Genomic DNA, 19,327 nt, shown 5'->3' with positions numbered 1-19,327 from the left:
TTATAATAATACGGTACAAATTTTTGAGTCTTTTTTTTTCTTTTTCGGAAAAGTATTGAAAAGTATTCTCTTGTATTTTTTTGAAAAAAAATGATTGTAAATGTAAATTATTGGGTTTTTGTTTTAAAATAAACAAAATGGAACATTTTCTTTGTCAAAAATATTATATTCTGTTGTATTTCTTTTTTTAAACTCTTTAACAAATGTTATATTATTTGTGAGAAAATTTAAATCCCTGCTAAGAATTTTATTAACATTTTTTTAAATAATTAAATTTTCTTGAATTTTTTGAAAATAATTTAATTCTTTCCAGAAATTAAATTGCAATTCTATATTTATTTATTAATTTAGTTCCCTTAAATTTCAATTTTATAAAAATATGGTTCAAATTTTAAGTCTTTTTTTTTCTTTTTTGAAAAGTATTGTAAAGTATTGAAAAATATTTTCTTGTTTTTTTTTATTGTAAATGTTTGTAAATTGTAAATAAATGGGGTTTAAATGGTTGTATTTAATGGTTTAAATAAGATTTTTCTTTCCTAATAATCAAATGGGGTTTTTGTTTTTAAAATAAAAAAAATTGGAACATTTTGTCGAAAATATTATATTCTGTTGCATTTCTTTTTTTTTAACTCTTTAACACAGTACTGTCACCTGGTTTTATACAAATTGTATTTAAAAATATATAAAAGAAGTGCCAAGTATTGTCTACATAACACTGTCACTTATTGGTTATAAATTGTTTGTATATATTGTTCGCTTTTGTTTTGCTGGCCACTGGCCAGTGACTCATTTCTCTTTGGAGACTGAGTGGCAGGGATTGAAAACAAACGGACTCCTTTCTGGACGGCGTCGAGATCGATGATGATGATGATGGACCGAGGCGTAAACTTGCCATCTCGTTGCTTGGCGATTCTCGATGTGATTCCCTCAGCCAAACTTCGAGTTTCGTTTTCTTCGGCGACGGTTCCGCTTCACTTGGTAAATCCTCGTCGTCTTGTTGTTGTTGCTGTTGTTGACAATTGTCAATGTGCGGCTTCGGACTGTTAATCGAATCGGAACTAATTGACAGTAAACTGTTATCTAAATTTGGAAGTGAACAATCGGAGGCGTCATTGCTGTCCTGATTTGTACTCATTGGCGAGCCGACTTTTGTGTCGAAGATCCCTTCGTCGGAGCTGATGTCGAGGACGGATTGAACGGCGACTTGCTTGCGGAGGAATGAGGTGATGCTGCTACGGCCCGAGGAGCGCTCTTGGAATTTTGTGAAGGCCACGCCGAGGAGTGTGAGATGAAATGGTTTTGTGACATCGACGGCACGATGAAAGAGTTTCATGAGAAGGACGAGCATTTTTGTGTGATCGTAGACGCCGCTTTTGGTTAATGGTAAAATGTGTTGAGGTAATGCACATTGGCGGGTTTCTCTTTTTCCGGAATTTGGTTTGTTCATGTCGTGCTTGCGAACTGTTAATTTCATTGCCACGGGGATTCGACCGTCCTCGGTGGCGAGTTCCGTTAGTCTTCGAAGTAGTGCGCCGAGTCGTGATTCCACCTCGTCGACGAGTGAAATATTTTTGACACCATCCTCGAGGCCAATTGACTGCGGTTTACTCGATGGCTTCACCGCCGACTCGTCGATTCCCTCGGCCCAGTCTTTCAATTTACGCGCCAGGTCCTTGCCAATCTTCAATTCCAAATTCTCCAATGGAATCTTTCGCAATTCTTCAATTGTTCTGATGTTATTCACCTGAAAATAGTATTTATTTGTTAATTACGTATAAATAATAAAAAAAAATAATAATAAAAAAATACAAAATAATACTAATAATAAATAATAATAATAATAATAATAATAATAATAATAATAATAATAATAATAATAATAATAAAATTTGTAATTATATATTTAAACTAGCAAATGTTACGCGCGAAACGTCCTATTCAATTTCTTATTATTATGCAAATTACAAAATTTTTTATTTTCAAATATAACTTACTAAATAATTTCATAAAATTTTAAAAATTCATAAAATTCTTCGAAAGAATTGAATTATTTTCATAAGTAATAACATGTTTCGGAAAAATTCAGTTATTTTCGAAAATAATAACATTTTTTTGCCAAAATTCAATTATTATCAATAAAATGTCCCTATCTCATAAAAGTAATTGAATTTTATTGAAAATTTTGTAAATAATTGAATGTTTCCGAAGAATTTAATTATTGTTGAAAATAAATGAATTCTTTCGATGAATTTTATTAAAATTTTTTTGAAATAATTGAAACCCTGCAAAAAATTTCATTATTTCTGAAATTAATGGAATTCTTGTGAAGAATTTTATTTAAAATTTTGTAAATATTTGAATTTTTATGGAGAATTTTGTTATTTATGCAAATAAATGGATTTTTTCGAAGAATTTCATTATTTTTGAAAATAATTGAATTCTTGTGAAGAATTTTATTGAAAATTTTGTAAATAATGGAATTTCTGCTAAAATTTTTGTCATTTTTGAAAGTAATTGAATTTTTGTGAAGAATTTTATTTAAAATTTTGTAAATAATTAAATTTCTGCGGTAATTTTTGTTATTTTTGAAAATTATTGAATTTTTGTGAAGAATTTTATTGAAAAGTTTGTAAATAATTGAATTTCTGCAGAAAATTTTGTTATTTATGAAATTAATAGAATTTTTTGAAGAATTTAATTATTTTTCAATATTTATGTAAATAATTGGATTTTTGCAATGAATTTTATTGAAATTTTGTAAATAATTGAATTTCTGCAGAGAATTGTGATATTTATGAAAATAATTGAATTTTTTCGAAGATGTAAATTCTCATAAAAAAGAAAAAAGTATTGTCACAAATCTGAAAAAAGTATCAAAATATTATCAAATCGTTAAAAAAAAGTCGTAAATAGTAAATAGTTTTAATAAATAAGTGCAAAGCCTGGTAATAAATGAAAATTAATACATTAAAATTAAATTTTTCTTAACTATAAAAACAAAAATAAATTACCTGCAATAATTCCGTCATTTTTTGTCCAACACCGGGAATTTTCGAAACGGGTCCCACTGACGTAAGCAAAGAAGAAGCAGCAAACGGATAAATTAAAGTCTGTCCATTGGGTTTATTAATATTTCCTCCAAGTTTCGCTAAGAGTTTATTGTGGGCAATTCCAGCACTGCATGTGAGTCCAAGTTCCTTGAAAATCTTCAGTCTAATATCAGCAGTTAATTTCGAAGCAGCCAATAATCTCCCATGACAACCACAAGGACACTCCTCATCAGGATCATCGCCAAACGATTTTTCTGTCTTCGACAAATCGCCATCAGATTCATGTATTGTTGATGATGATGATGACGATGAAGAATTATTAACTTCCTTCTGAATAAGCGTCGTCGCATCAATAAAATATTCATCAAGTCCCAATCTTTCGACAAACGGAGTGTAACGCTGTAAAATTTCAAAGATTCTCGCCGAAATTTGCCGATACCTCGTCAAATCCTCGCCTCTAATTAAAATTAATCCCGGACATAATGAAAGTGCTTCCTGAACAGACATACATTTTTTAATTCCAAATTGTCGCGCAAGATAATTACTCGTGACAACTAAATTTTTCTGTTGAACTCCAAGTGGTTTATCCTTGTGCTCAGGATGTTGAACCATTTCCACTTGGGCATAATAGCAATCCATATCCACGTGAATTATAGATCGTTGATGCTCTATAATCTCATCCTCCACGATATCCATTGACATTATAAAAGTATTATTTACAAAACAAAAACAAATATATATTTTAATTTCTCCCTTTTTTTTCCACACACTTTTTTTTAATCAAAAATACATTATTATTTAAAAGCAAAGAGACAAGAAATGAAGCGACGATCAAACTTTCTCTTATTTGTCCGCACTCGTTTTCTCAAAATGAAAATTATCGAAATGGGGTTATATATATGTTTGTTGGTAAACACACGCCTTCGCGATGCAAAAATTTTCGCGGGATTTTCCAATGCAACTTTGTCACGTGCTTTAATCCACTTGTCGTTATACGAATATCCACATTATCGTAATTTTTGGATATTTAATTAATATTCCCCCCCAGAGAAAAACAAGCAAAAGTTAACAATGGGGCTCTCTCGCCAAGTGTTAAAAAAAAGTTACAAACTGCCACTTTAATTAATCTCACAAAAATATTGATATAAAATCAATCACTAATTACTTTATCACTTTTTTTTCAATGTAAAAACACAAATAGATTAGTTTTCTGAATGATTATTCACCGTAATAGTGCATTGAATTTATTGGAATTTCCCAAAATAGATAATTCGTTTGATTGAAGTAGGTTAGGTTGTTCCGTCACAAAAAATTGATAGTGTCATTTCACCACGTAAAGTCAAATTAACGAAATGTTCATAACGTGATTATTTAGATTGTTCGCGAGTGTTGTGAAAACTTTTACCGTTACACGGTATTTTTTTCCAATTGAAAAAGGATTCACTTTTTTTTTTTGTTTGAGAAATATTGATACAATCTAATTCTTTTGGCAGCCATTGCGTGACTGGAAACTGAGCGAAAAGTCCCAGTCTGGCCAATAGTGGAAAATTAAAATTTGTGATTTAGAAAAAAAACAAATTCTAAATATTAGCGAGAGAGGAAAACATTTCACTATAATTTAAAATTGTTTTCTTTAAATTAGATAGTAAAATAGTAAATAGTAAGATAGTAAAATAAGATTACAAACGAGGGAAAAATAATTAATTCTTTTTGCATGTTTTAAACCAAAAGGTTGGTAATAGTGAGAAAATTGAATATTCGTCATTCATGGGAAAATTATTTTCCACCAATCAGATGGCTCTTGTTGGACGATTTCGCTTTAGTGCACTTTAGTGATACGGGTCTTTGATTGGTGGACTTATTTCGACCCCCCTCTTCTTAATTTAAAACCACCTAACCTCCAAAACTGTAAAAGTCGCATTTCATTTCTTAGTCAGCTTCATTTTTTGTAAACTTTTCAAGTTTTCTCCTCTTTTTAAGTGAAATAGATTCAAATAGATTTTATCAAATTATTACAAAATGTTGATTAAAGTTAAGGTATGTGAAATTAATTTTTAATGCAGTAAAATTGTGTATTTCCAAAGAATAATTATTTCTTTCTTTTACAGACTCTCACCGGAAAAGAGGTAATTATTTTTTATATATAAATTAACCGGCAAGAATATTTATTTTAATTAATTAGCATTCTTTGCATAATATTTGAGAAATATAACTTTCGATAAATTGCTTTTAATTGCTTATTTGTCCCCTAGAGCTATTTTCGTAAATTTAGAGGATTTAGGAATAGTTTTGACATTTTGTTTTCTAATCGTGTTTAATTGTAAAAAATAAATATTTATCAATTTGTTTCGATTGCTAGTTAAAAAAAGTAACAAGTATTTATTTTTATAAAGTCTTAATACTTACTTGACTATATTTTGAATTGATTTAAAAATATATGTTTGGAAATTTAACCTAAAAATCGTTGACTTTGATCTATATAAACACTTAGAGAAAAAATAACAAATTTCAGATTGAAATCGACATTGAACCTACTGATAAAGTTGAGAGAATAAAAGAAAGAGTGGAAGAGAAGGAGGGAATTCCTCCACAACAACAAAGATTAATCTTTTCTGGAAAACAGATGTAAGTTTTTTATTAAGACAATTGAACTGTTTAAGTTTTGAACATAATTAATTATTATTGTTTATATTTTCAAAAATTTTCATATAATTCTTCTCAAGAATTCAATTATTTTCATAAATAATAATATTCGTTTGAAGAATCCAATTATTTTTATAAATAGTACATTTTTTTTGGCAAAAATTCAATTATTTTCAATAAAATTTTAATGAAATTTCACGAAAAAATTCAATTATTTATGTACTAAAATTTTAGCAATTCAATTATTTTCTTAAATAGTAAAATCTTTGCAAAAATTCAATTATTTTTAATAAAATTTCACGAAAGAAATCAATTTTTTTTAAATTTGTTGGAAAACTTTTCAAAAGAATTCAATTATTTATAAAATTTTAATAAATCCTTCGAAACAATTCAATTATTTTTATAAATTATGAAATTCTGTGCAAAAATCCAATTATTTTAATAAAATTTGATAAAATTTCATGAAAGAATTCATTTTTTTTTAATTCTTAATATATTTTTCGAAAAAATTCAATTCTTTTATAAAAATTTAATAAATTCTTGTTAACAATTCGATTATTTTTATAAATTTTAAGACGATTTTTCTCAAGAATTCAAATATTTTTAATAGAATTTTAATAAAATTTCATTAAAGAATTAAAAAAAATTTAATTTTTAATATATTTTTCGATAAAATTCAATTATTTTATAAAAATTTCATAAATTCTTGGTAACAATTCAATTATTTTTATAAATTGTAAGACAATTTTTCTCAAGAATTCAAATATTTTTAATAGAATTTTAATAAAATTTCATTTTCTAAGAATTTCAATTAAATTCAATAATTAAATTGTTTAATTTCAATTATTAAGAAACACGATTATTTTAAAAACTTGATAGAAATATAGTTCATAAAATTCAATTACTTTCAAAATTTTTAATTAAAATTATTAAAGAAACTCTATAATTTTAAAAAAATTCAAAGGAATTCTTCAAAAGAATTTCATTATGATTTTAAAAACTTTGAATAACATTCTTCTCGATTTTTGTTTATTCTTTTTCATTTTTCTTTATTTTTGTTCATTTTTTATTTACTTTTTCTTCATTTTCTTCCTTTCTTGTAATTTTTTGCTGCAATTTTTTCAGGAACGATGAAAAGACTGCCCAGGATTACAAAGTACAAGGTGGATCTGTATTGCATTTAGTTTTAGCATTGCGAGGAGGCTTGTAAATAATGACATTCCTCGATTGGATTGAGAATAAATGGATTTATTCAATCTGGAGAGACGAATTATAGGACACGTTTATTATAAACAAAATAACACAACACTTCTAGGTAATAAATCTTGTATTTATATATAAACGACTCCACAATTTGTCCGTACTCGTCGTAATATTTATAATTTAATTTAAAATCTCTTCAAATGTTCGTGAATTTTTTGCGAATAATTGCCCGATTTCTTTGTAAACTTTTTTTTTTCTTATGCTCCGTTAATCTTAAATTAAGTACAACAAAAATGAGTATTTTTCATCATGTTACTTAAATAAAATGGAATCTTGTCTAATTCTTTGAAAGTTTTTTTTTAAACAAAATTAAAACCAGAAAATTAATTATTCACAGCCTAGATTCGATTTTCATATTTACAAAAACATAAATTTTCTTTCAAAAAAATGAAAATCGAAAATATTTCGAATTTACATTTTTTTATTTCCAAAGGCGGTCTTTTTCTCCAAAAATAGATTTAACTCTGCGTTAACGAAAAAAAAAAAAAAAATTAGAAAAGTAAAGTCTTATCGATGATATTTGCTGTTGTGTGTGGCGAGACTCCATTTCGTTTTGAAAAATCTATTACAAATGGAACAATAGGCAGAAGTATTTTGCGCTGTTTCGTGTTTTGAAGCGATGTGACGAAGAAGAGCTGATTGAGTTGTAAAAGAAACTTGGCATGAGTCGCACCATACATTCGTTGAATTATAACTCTGACGTGTTGAACCATCTATAATATCAAATTTCTTTTGTACAACTCAAATGATAATTTCGCTAAAATTATTTTCAATAATTTTTATTGAGAACTCAAAACTGTAAACCGATATCGACTTTGATGACAAAAAACTGAAATTAACTTTAATGAGAGAAATTTGAAATCATTAATGATAATTATTCTTTAAATTTAAATTATTAATTAAGTCATTAGAAAAATTTTAACTATTAATTAAGTTACTAATTAAATTTAAATTATTAATGAAATTATGATTTAAATTTAAATTATTAATTAGGTTACTATTTAAATTTAAATTATTAACGAAATTCTGATTTAAATTTAAATTTTTAACGAAAGATTTAAATTTTTAACGAAGTTATGATTTAAATTAAAATTATTAATTATTTTCAAAAAATGCAGAAAATCTATTTTGAAACAAAATTTCTTTCTGTTTATTTAAAAAATGAATCTAAATAAAAATCTACTTGGAAAAAAATAAGGCAATGACAGAAAAAAATAATTGACAAAAAAAAATTCACTGGCAAAAATTTCAAATGAATTTTGAAGTAAGAAAAAATTGTAATTTCACCGCCTGTTTTTATTTTCTCATCATACATGTACAGAATTTTCTCTTCTTAATTAAATTGATTAACTACTAGGTAGTAATTCGACAAGAAATTCTAAACTGTTTATTCTATACTAAAAAAAAAGGCAGAGATTTTTTTTCCTCATATTTATAAAAAACGAACCTTTTTCAGAGCAGACAATTTTTTATATATATTCTAGAAAATAATATGATTTTTACTGCAACGGAAGGAAAAAAAATTTTATCGTAAAGCAGACTTGTCGCGAAAAACATTTTTCAAGCCCCTTACAAATACTGATTTATTATAAACACACAAATTTGAAGTTTTTTTTTCTTTTTATCAATTCGATTACAATGACATTGAATTATAATTTATTTTGAGAATTTTTTAAGAGAGAGGGAATAAATAGTGAACTTATTATTTAATCTCTTAAGAGTAGTCGTGATAGTTTTTTTAATTACTTTTTTTCGGGGTGATGATATTTTTTTTTACAAATTTTTAATAATTACAATTTTGTAATATTGTAATTGTATTTGTAACTTAATTATTTTGTAACTAGAAATAATTAAACTAAATTAGAATTTGTAATTACAATCAAATTCTTTGTTTTTCAGTTAAATTATTTTTGTTAACAAAATTATCGCGACTAAATTATTTCAAGTTGAAATTAATTCTATTTTTTTGGGAGTGTAATTTATTTTTATTTCGAATGAAAGAGTTGGTGACAAAATTAAAAAATGAAATTTAAGTTCTTTTCGTAGAAATCGGAAATTTGGAACTCTCACATTTTTTTATCACTGACATAAGTAATTATTTATGACCCTGATATATTTTCATCTAATTTAACTTAAATTAATTTTTTTTTCTCTTATTTTCTAGAAGACGCAATTTAAGCTCTATTTACTTTTATCAATCATATTATGAGGAATCGCGGGCGTTTTTCAGAGCTGACATATTTAAATTATCCTTTAGCCAAATTATTTCCTTTCTAATGGATCTCAACTATTCCTTTTTTTCTGCTATTCAATTTTTGGAAAAAATTGGGTTTTCTTTCTTCTATTCAAATTTCTTATTTGCAAATTTTGTTTTCTTCTCTTCTATAAAATTAATTTTTTTGGGAGAATTTTTTCTCTGTTTTTTATTCAACTCATTTTTTTGAATTGTTTTTCTTTTTTTCTTCAATTAATTTTTTGAAAAATTTGTTTTTATTCTAAACTGGAAATAATTGGATAGAAAAAAATATTTTACATAATTGTCAAAATTTCTCATAATCGTGCGAGATGAATTTAAAGAATTTTTCTAATTTCTATTAGTTTCAAAAAATTAATTCAAATCCCTTTGGTTTATTGAATATTTATTTAAATTATTTAAATTATTTAAATTATTTAAATAGAAAAATGGAAAAATTTGTGGACAATTTTTTTTTAACTTCAATAAATTGATTTGGATTTAATAAAAACATTTTGCGAGGAAATAATGAAATTTTGTTTAAGAAAACTATTTTTTACCAGAGAAATTAATTAGAGAGAAATTACAAAAAAAAAAATCTATTTTTGAAAAATTTTTGTACAAAACGTACAAAATTTAATTCTGAAAAATATTTTAATTCAAAATTAGTGATTTTTTATTACGAAAAAAATTCGTAAACTTATTTTTGTGTCCTCAATGTTTTTTTCTCTGAATCTTAAAGAATTTATTGAGTATTTTTGTTGCAATATTACAAGAAATGGTAATAATAATAATAATAAAGATAAAAAAATATTATAATAAATCGTAATGATAAATTATTATAAATTATTATAATAATAAATTACTATAATAATAAATTATAATAATATATTATTGTTATTAATATAATTATTATATTAATTTAAAATAATAATAATTGAATTTTTCTTTTACGTGACAAAGAAATAATTTTCTGTGTGAATAACTTTTTTGTGTTTTCAAAAAAACTTTTTGAATAATTTTTTTTTTTAAATTTATCGAAGGCCTGGAAATTAATGTAGAGAAGTATTTTTTTCGCTATTTGCTTTGAGAAATGATTTGGTGCATTGATAATTTGAAATGATTTTAATGAATTGTTATATTATTAGGAGTTTTTTTGTGGATCCTTACGGAGCAGACTAGGATTTTTGGCGGTTCTGAATGGTTTTTTGCCATTGCATGTTATGTTTCAATCGCATATGTCGACGGAGGTCGGTTCTACGACTGAGAGTGGTGTGACAGAGGATGCAGGTTGTCTGATTGCGATGCACTTCCAAGTGCTGGGTCAGCGAAGCAAGATGCTTGTAAACACTTCCGCAGAGACTGCACGAAAAACGCCCTTGACACTGCATCACCACTTGACCAGTTGTATCGCCAACATGCTTCCGTTTCCGTCCCACCCCCCCTGCAACACATCAACAGTTTCGTGACCCCGATTCCTCATAATGTTTCGATTTTTTTTTTTTTTTTTTATTATAATTCTAATACTATAAACACTAAATCTTTAGAGTTCTAGTTTTTTTTGTCTATTTCTCAAAACATAAGTTATGGTCTTAAAGAAACAATTTGTTTTTCTACTTTCTTTTTTGTTTTTCTACTTTTTTGTATGATTTTCTACTTTTTTTTGTATGGTTTTCTACTTTTTTGTATGTCTTTCTACTTTTTTTTGTATGTTATTCTACTTTCTTTCGTAAAATTTCTGTTATTTTTTTCCGATATTTATTCTTATTCTTCGTTACCTCAATATTGTCAATTTTTCTTTCTTTTCTTAATTTCATTTTTCAAGTTTTGTCACAATTTTTTTATTTAGATTTATTTGTTTTTTTTATTGCTTAATTATTAATTTACATTTCTTCCCATTTACAATTTAATATTTTTTTAATTAATTATTTTTATTTATTACATATTTGTTATAATTAATCTTCTTCAATATTAATAATCGTTGTAAATTCGAGTAAACTGTTAGCAGTTTTAATTTAGTTGTTTTTGTTTGCTTTTTGTTTCTTAATTTTCTGATAATTTTTCTTTTTTAAATATTTTGAATTTTAAAATTAATAAAATTCTAATTGAATTGATTTGAAGATTTAAAAAATACGAAAAATTAATTAAAACAAATTGTTTTGAATTAAAAATATTTCTTTTATAATTTTGATTCTGAAATAATTGAATTCTTTCGAGAAATGTTATTAATTATGAAAATAATTTAAATCTTGTTAAGAATTTTATTAAAATTGTATTAAAAATATTTAAATTTTTACAGAATTCTTTCTTTCGAGAAATTTTATTAATTATGAAAATAATTTAAATTTTGATAAAAATTTAATTGAATTTTTGGAAATAATAATAATTGAATTGTATCGAGAAATGTTATTAATTAGGAAAATAATTTAAATTTTGATAAGAATTTAATTAAAATCTTCGAGAATAATTGCATTTTTTTTTTTGAAGAATTTAATTAAAATCGTATTAAAAATATTCGAATTCTTAGGAAGAGTTTTATCAAAATTTAAAAAAAAAATAATTGAATTTCTGCGCCGATTTTTATTATTTAGAAAAAGAATAAAAATTTTTTCCTTTAAAGAATTTTATTAAAATTTTTTTAAAATCATTCAATTTCAGCGAATGTTTTTATGAATTATGAAAATAATTCAATTCTCATATTTTTCTAATTCAAAATTTTTCAAAATAATTGAATTTTTGGAAGGAATTTTATCAAAATTTTAAATATAATTAAATAATTGAATTCTTTTGAGAAATTTTATTGAAAATAATTTATTGAATTCCTGCGAAGAATTTTATTTAAGTTTTCGAAAACAATAAATAAAAATAATTAATTAGTAAATTAGTTAATAAATAATTGAATTTTTAAAAACTTTGAATCTGGAAATTATTCCAAAATTAATTTAATTAATTAATACTTAAGATTTCTTCTGTTTTTTATTTAGTGATTTATTTTCTTTTCTGTATTATATTTTTGCCCTATTAGGTATTTTTTTCCACTTTTCAAAATATTTGAGAAATATTTCTCAAAAAAATTTTAAATTAAACAGATCTACAGATTATTTGTTCCTGAATTTTAATTAATATTAACGATAATGAAAAATTGATGGAATTTCTAATTTTTCATTAGTTTAAATTTTATTTTTTCTTATTAAAGAATTGATTACACTCAATTTATATCAATTTTTCAGTCTTTGTGATAAAATTTGAATTAAAATAACGAAAAATCCTGAAATTAACAAAATTATGTTTTTTTTTATACTTTTATTCATGAAATTAACAAAATTAGGTTTTTTTTATATTTTCAATCATAAAATTAACAAAATGAGGTTTTTTGGTTATTTTTTCAATTTACTAATAATATTAAAAAAAAAATTTGTTTTAATTCTTATTGTATCCTAACGCTGACTCACAGAGTGGGTTATTTTCGAAAAAAAGAAAAAGGAAAAGCTTTCTAATAATAATTCTCTTTATTCTCGAGTACCAAAAGCAGAATGTTAGCAAATTATTGTCGAAAAATTCACGCTTATACAGTCATAGTAAGGAAAATTACAAAATCCCCTTTATTTTCAATATTTAAAGAAAAAAAAAATTTTTTTTTCACCGAAAGAAAATTCGATCCTTTTGACATAACTAAAAACGAAAAAAAATTTTTTTTCAAAAATTAAAGTTCTCTTTTCTAATTTTAATAATAATTATAAACAATTTTTTTTCTGTTTTTAAAATTATGCCCAAAATGAGATCGAAGAAAAGAAGAAACAGAAAAAGAAGCTGTAAATGGAGAAAAAAATTTGTGCTTGATTCACATTTTGCAACTTTATTCACACATATCTTCACTTACATATTTTTTTTTTGCCTGTGTATAAGCCAAAACGTAAAATTTTTATTACTGATAATATATTATTGTTATAATAGTTTCCATGTCTCTCCAATAAATAATCCACTAAATTTATATATTTTTTCTTAAAAATAAAAAATAATAATTGGCAAATCTTGTACTTAAAAACAAAAAAAAAAGTGGATTTTTTTTTCTTTTTTTTCTCGAGGAATGTGCACATTCGTTCCTAAAACGTCGCTTTTTTTATAGTCAAGAAATTCATATAAATATATTTTTTATATTTTTATACATTTACTTATTATAACAGGGGGATAATATTTTGTTGAAAAATCGTAAAATAAAAAAAAAACTTTCTCTCAATCAATAATATATGGAAAATGAAAAAGATAAACCTTATCGTATCTACAATTTGTTTCTTTTTCTTGTTTTTATACAATTTTTATTTTTTCAAAATCAAATTGTAGATGAAAAGGAACAAAAGTACACAGCTTATAAATATATTATATAATTCTAAAAATCAGTAAATTACACAAAAAATTATGGCAAGCTTTTTTAATCAGAAACTATAATCTAATCCGAAGTACAATGACAATTTTTAAAAATAAATTTGAATGTAAATTTTCAATTTAGTCGGAAAATTTAAAAAAAAAATTTTTCAAGAATTTAATTCTTAATTAAACATAACTTTTTAATTGATTTTTAATTTCAAAGGAACAATTTCGTTAATTGAATTATTAGGGTCATTGTACATCAGTCTTTTTTTTGTGATTAGTAAGCACACTTAAATAATAATAATGATAATAATAATAATTAATTAATAATAATATAATTATTAATAATTAATGTTAATAATAATAATTCATATTATTAACAATAGTAATAATTAATATTACTCTTTAAACTTGAATTAGTAAAAAAGTTTACTAATTTAAATTAAAAATTGACTGTTTGCTTCTTAATTAGCAAATTTTACTAATAAATTAGTAGAAATTACTATTTATTAGTTAAATTTACTAATTAAAATTTAGAGAGTAATAGTAATAATAATTATTAGTATTAAAATTAACAATGGTAATAATAATAATTATTAATATTAATAATAATTATTATTACCATTATTATTAATATTAAAAATAGTAATAATTATAATAATAGTAATAATAATAATAATATTAATAATAATAATAATTCACAAACACTTTGGTAAGTTCGATACAGCTTTTAACATTCATGACACAAATCGTTGAATTTCTTGAATAACGATTTTTTTGTTTTCTTTTTTTTTCATTATCATTCTTATATAATAATTGCACTAAATTTTTATGGCAATGTTCTTTACACATATATTACATTACCTACATATAATCTTGCATATAATTATTATTGTTTTTATATATTTATATCTAATAAGTATTATAATAAATTACATAAGCATCATAGTTAAAAGCAAAAAAAAAAAAAAAAAAAAAAAAAAAAAAAAAAAAAAATATGAATGCCACTTTTGATTACTAAAAACTTAACATATTGAGCACTAAAAATGTTAATAAACAAAAAAACGAAACGAAACAACAAAAAATAATTCAATTTATAAATAAAACTGAATTTTATTATATTATTGCAATCTAGTCTTTTTTTTAATTATCTATACTCTTTAATTATTTATGAGTACGTCGAAATAAATATCGAGCCATTTCTGTCAATTTTCACTAAAAAAAAAAAATTCTTTTCACTGAATTTTTTGTTTTTCCTTAATAGAATTTTTATTTTTCTTTAAATAAAAATTTTTCTCTCGTAGCAATTTTTCTAAATTTCTTAAATTTGGTTTAAAGAATTAAAGAATTTTCAGTTTCTTTAAATAGAAATTTTTTCTTAACAGTAGTTATTCTAATTTTCTTAAGTTTAGAAAATTTGGTTTTCCTTTGAAAGAGAAATTTTTTTCTCTCAAAATTACATGTAGTTTTTTTCTTAAATTTGCGGTTTTCTTAAGTTCATAAAATTTGGCTTTAAGTTCGTAAAATTTGGTTTTCTAAAGTTCGTAATAATTTGGTTTTAAGTTCGTAATAATTTGGTTTTTAAGTTCGTAAAATTTGGTTTTCTTAAGTTCGTAATAATTTGGTTTTAAGTTCGTAATAATTTGATTTTAAATTCGTAATGATTTGGTTTTAAATTCGTAAATTTGGTTTTAAGTTCATAAATTTAATTTTAAGTTCGTAATTTTCTTTTTAAGTTCGTAAATTTTTCTTAAATTCTCTTCTTTCAGGCTATAAACAAGAAAAAGTACTTAAAAAATTTTTTTCCCCTAAAATTCTAATATCTTATACAAAATAAAAATAAAAAAAACGAAGAAAATTTTTTTTTTTGTCTACAATCGAAATTATTTGGGCGAAGTTTTTTCATTTTGATTTCATTTTGGAAATCAATATATTATTGCATTATAACAAGTTTTTATAAATGTTTTTTTATATATAATCATTTTTGCCTATCTTAAAAAGTTAATAGAATAAAAATTTTTTTTTCTGTATTCTTTGGATGCGACATTATCATAATGCCGATAATAGGAATTTTGCTTTAAATGTTATTTTTTTTTTTGAGAATTAATCTCAATTTCTTTGGATTTTCTATTTTCCATTTGTTATGCAGTCGAGAATCGTAATGACAAGAAACGTGAAAATATTCTACTATGTAAAATATAAAAATTTTTACAAATTAATAATCTTTTTAATTTTTGTTTTTATTGCTTTTTTATTTTTTGTTTTTATATTTTTAATTTTTGTTTCTATTTTTTTAATTTTCGTTATTATTCTTTTAATTTCTATTTTTATCATTCTTCTTTTAATTTTAGTTTTTATCATTATTTATTGTTAATAATTTTAATTATTAAACTATAGTTGAGGGATAAGAGGCTCAATTTCTCCACCTGAGAACGTCAAGGTCACCGCTAGATGGCACTTGAGTGTTTTCTTGGAATTTCCTCTGCCATCTGGTGGCGACCTTGGCGTTCTCAGGTGGAGAAATTAAATCACCACTTTATTTCGTTTAAAAAGGGAAAAACGAGGGATAAAATTCTATAAAAAAGTGAAAAAAGTCGATGGCACAAAGTTGCAGTGACAAAATAGCAGTTTTTTTTTATCTTGCAATTACGAGACTGTACGCACTAACAAGAGAAAAATCAAGTCGACCTTGAAATCGACTCCGAAAAATAGTAACGTAGATTTTTAAAAAAAAACCTAGTTTCATCATTAGACTAGTCAATTAATAGTCTAAACCAATAGATATCTTAATTGGATTATCTACCATGCACGATTTAAGATTAATCTTTCTTATTTGACTCGAATTACAAAAAATGCACATTCCTCCTTAGTCTATTAAGTACTGAAATCATTTGACTAGATAAAGTGATTTTCCAGTTATCTTTGGTTTACATATTTAAAAAAAGAGAAAACGAATTTTCAGTAAAAAAAAAAGGAAACATTTCTCTTCAACAATGCTGACACTTTCTTTCCTGTTTTTAATTCTTTTACTTTTTTTTTATTTCTGTTTCTGATTCTATTTCCGAAACGGCATCAGGTCGATAGGAAGAATCAGTAGTTTAACGTCCCCTCTTGTTTCTCGACGCATGCGCGCCTCGGGGGGACGTTAGGTTCACTCTGACTCTTTCTATCGGCCTGACACTTCTGCGGAACTTTTTCGTTTGATTTCCATCATTTCGAGAACTTGCAAACATTCGGAAAATAACAGCATTATTGAGAAGAAGAAAATGTTTAACGAGGGACGAAAAGAAAAGGTTTTACAGGAGGAATAGAAAATGGATTTGTTTTTGTAATAAGATCCTGGAGGTAGAATATTGGTGCTTGTGTTAGAGTGTGAATAAAAAAAAAATCACACTTATAATAGTGTATATATAGAAATGACTAGTTAGTGAAATTTAAGACAGGCGTCAATAAAATAATAATCCATTAATAAGGATTTCATTTTTTTTTGGTTTCTCTTCTTTTTTTTTCTCACACTAAGGAATAGGACTAGAAGTGATTCTTTCGACGCTGCTCTCACGAATTCGAATTGTCGTGAACGTTGAAGAACTCGTTTCAATATTACTTGTTGTTGCATTTGCATTGGTATTTGCATTGGCATTTGTATTTTGGTTTTGATGTCCAATTCGCGTGGAAATCGAGAGGGGATTTGAGATTCGTGCCGCATCAGCCAATGATCCGAATCCCAACCAGCCGTGTCGATTTTTTAAATGTCGCTTCATGTGTGTTGTGCGGCTCAAAACTTTGTGGCAAACAGGACACTGTGTTGTGCCCTTATGCATATTCATATGCTTGTACATTGAGTCTCGATTCCAAAATGATTTACCGCAGAGTTTGCATGAGTGCGATGGTTGTTCGATGGTCACTGTACGACAATCTAAATCAAATAAAATCAAAATATTCCTTTTTTTCATTTGCAAATTATTTGGCAATTACATAGTCCAAAATCGATGATTTGGTTCTCTCTTCACTCTGATAAAATCTTGTTTCAAAACAAATCTTTTTTTTTCTAAAATACCATCCTCTTTATATAACATTAAAATCACACGCTCTCCTATTTTTTGTTTTCTCATTTCATATCGAATCACAGACTGAATTCTTGTCCATTTTAATTTCTAACTTTTGCTACTCTTTTACTTTAAAATATTATTTCTGATAATTACTTTTTGCAAAGGCTGAATAATTAAAAATTCTAGTTGAAAATAATTACAAGAACAATTTTTTTTCTTGACACAAAAAGAAGAAATGTGACGCTCTCCGAAGAAAGGATGCAAACCATTCGAAATGGACTTTCTGTTCCTCTCGGAGCGCTTCCCAAATTTATTTCTTTTTGAGAATAAAAATTAAATTGGACAGATATCAATACTGGTGTTTTGAAATAAAAAGCAATGCCAATTTTCAAAAAATAGACTTTCTCAAATACAAAAGTTGATTTCTTCGAGAACAAAACATGCTTTGCTGAACAAAAATATGCGATAAAAGCGGAAACAAACTTTTATTTGTCAACGATGTCAAAAATAATATTACTTTGTGCAAAAATCATAATTCTAAAGTGAATTATATTGTCAAATACTTTTTTTTATTTAAAATAAAACGAAATTTAGAAAAATTCGATCAAATATTACTACGGGACATACAAAAATTAATACATTACAATATAGAAATTATTGTAAATAATAAAAATCATAAAGTAAATAATAAAAAATAAAGTAAATAATAAAAAAAACAATAATTAGAATGTTAAATAAAAAAAAACTCATGTGACGCACTTCCAAGAAATAAGCAAACGAATTTTAGGTTATGTTTGTATTAGAATTCTCTTGATTGAAAGTCTTTTTTTTAATTATTTTAATTTAAAAACCAGTTTTTATTGAATACTTTTGGATCTAATGAAGAGTTGTAACAATAATTTCTATTGTAACTGATCCTCTTTGTGTATTTTCAGCATAAAAAATTACAAACATAACCTAAAAATTGTTTGCTTCTTAGGTACCTTTCTTCAGTGCGCTTCACACAATAAAAAGTCAAATAAAAAATTCACAATGTAAAGAATCAATTATAATAAAAAATAAAATAGGAAAAGTAAAATATAATAAAAAATACAATAGAAAAAGTAAAATTTAATAAAAAATACAATAGGAAAAGTAAAATATAATTAAAAATACAACAGAAAAAGTAAAATGTAATAAAAAATACAATAGAAAAAGTAAAATATAATAAATAATACAATAGAAAAATTAAAATGTAATAAAAAATTACAATAGAAAAAGTAAAATATAATAAATAATACAATAGAAAAAGTAAAATATAATAAAAAATACAATACAAAAAGTAAATATAATAACATCAAATAAAAAAAAATTACAGTAAAATAAAAAAAAACGATTTATACATAAAAATATCGCTAAAACAAACTCAAAACATTTTACAATCATCGAAAATATCCTAAAAAAATCTGCTCAAACATAATTAGAATAATTATTTCTGAACTGGTGCTGCAAATAAAAAACTGAACATTTGAAAAAAATTCATGCGTACAATATTAAATTCTTCTTTTTTTTCGGAAATTCAACTAAATTTTAATATTTCTTTCCCAATAAAGAAAGTTCTCCATCATAATTGGTAGGAATCCGTTTGTGACAGTGACATACCTTGGCATTTTTTTCAACGAATTTTGTTTTCTTTTTATTATTTTCAAAGCGTTGATATAACATAATTAATAATTAAATTT

The 19,327-nt window shown here is 24.3% G+C and overlaps 3 protein-coding genes across 6 annotated transcripts in view; 1 reads left to right on the top strand and 2 right to left on the bottom strand.

The window, feature by feature from the left end:
• Window positions 1–583: 583 nt before the first annotated feature.
• On the bottom strand, window positions 584–4,563 carry LOC122506902 (DNA polymerase iota). Its single transcript, XM_043619315.1, has 2 exons — window positions 3,012–4,563; window positions 584–1,744 (listed from the first exon to the last, which is right to left on the bottom strand). The coding sequence occupies exons 1-2, from the start codon at window positions 3,750–3,752 to the stop codon at window positions 719–721; spliced, it is 1,767 nt and encodes a 588-aa protein (XP_043475250.1). The 5' UTR covers window positions 3,753–4,563; the 3' UTR covers window positions 584–718.
• Window positions 4,564–4,928: 365 nt separating this feature from the next.
• On the top strand, window positions 4,929–7,237 carry LOC122506839 (NEDD8). The gene is made up of 4 exons (XM_043619200.1): window positions 4,929–5,087; window positions 5,159–5,176; window positions 5,563–5,675; window positions 6,819–7,237. Exons 1-4 carry the CDS (start codon window positions 5,070–5,072, stop codon window positions 6,901–6,903), a joined length of 234 nt encoding a protein of 77 aa, XP_043475135.1. The 5' UTR covers window positions 4,929–5,069; the 3' UTR covers window positions 6,904–7,237.
• LOC122506838 (broad-complex core protein isoforms 1/2/3/4/5-like) overlaps window positions 6,981–19,327 on the bottom strand; it is a 35,752-nt gene continuing 23,405 nt past the window's right edge. Inside the window, exons 6-7 of one of the 4 annotated variants that reach the window (XR_006302043.1) lie at window positions 16,093–17,473; window positions 15,095–15,983 (exon numbers count right to left, since the gene is read on the bottom strand). Coding sequence is in view for 3 of the 4 variants with exons in the window: in XM_043619193.1 (XP_043475128.1) it covers window positions 17,073–17,473 (401 nt within the window). In the remaining variant the exon portion in view is untranslated. Of the gene's footprint in view, window positions 7,670–10,135; window positions 10,634–15,094; window positions 17,474–19,327 lie in introns of those variants that run through there. The other 3 variants (XM_043619199.1, XM_043619197.1, XM_043619193.1) reach the window with 3 other exon arrangements.

The sequence above is a fragment of the Leptopilina heterotoma genome, unplaced genomic scaffold (assembly GCF_015476425.1).
Source record: "Leptopilina heterotoma isolate Lh14 unplaced genomic scaffold, ASM1547642v1 Lhet_44, whole genome shotgun sequence".
Classification (NCBI taxonomy): domain Eukaryota; kingdom Metazoa; phylum Arthropoda; class Insecta; order Hymenoptera; family Figitidae; genus Leptopilina; species Leptopilina heterotoma.
Note: the sequence above shows the minus strand (reverse complement) of the source record. Positions and strands in the feature narration are given on the sequence as shown.

Excerpts from the sequence above, each read along its gene's own strand:
- LOC122506902 (XM_043619315.1), bottom strand. The coding sequence starts at position 3,752 with ATGTCAATGGATATCGTGGAGGATGAGATTATAGAGCATCAACGATCT. Across the intron at positions 1,745-3,011 it reads AAATGACGGAATTATTGCAG|GTGAATAACATCAGAACAAT; the intron begins GTAATTTATTTT and ends TACTATTTTCAG.
- LOC122506839 (XM_043619200.1), top strand. Across the intron at positions 5,676-6,818 it reads ATCTTTTCTGGAAAACAGAT|GAACGATGAAAAGACTGCCC; the intron begins GTAAGTTTTTTA and ends CAATTTTTTCAG.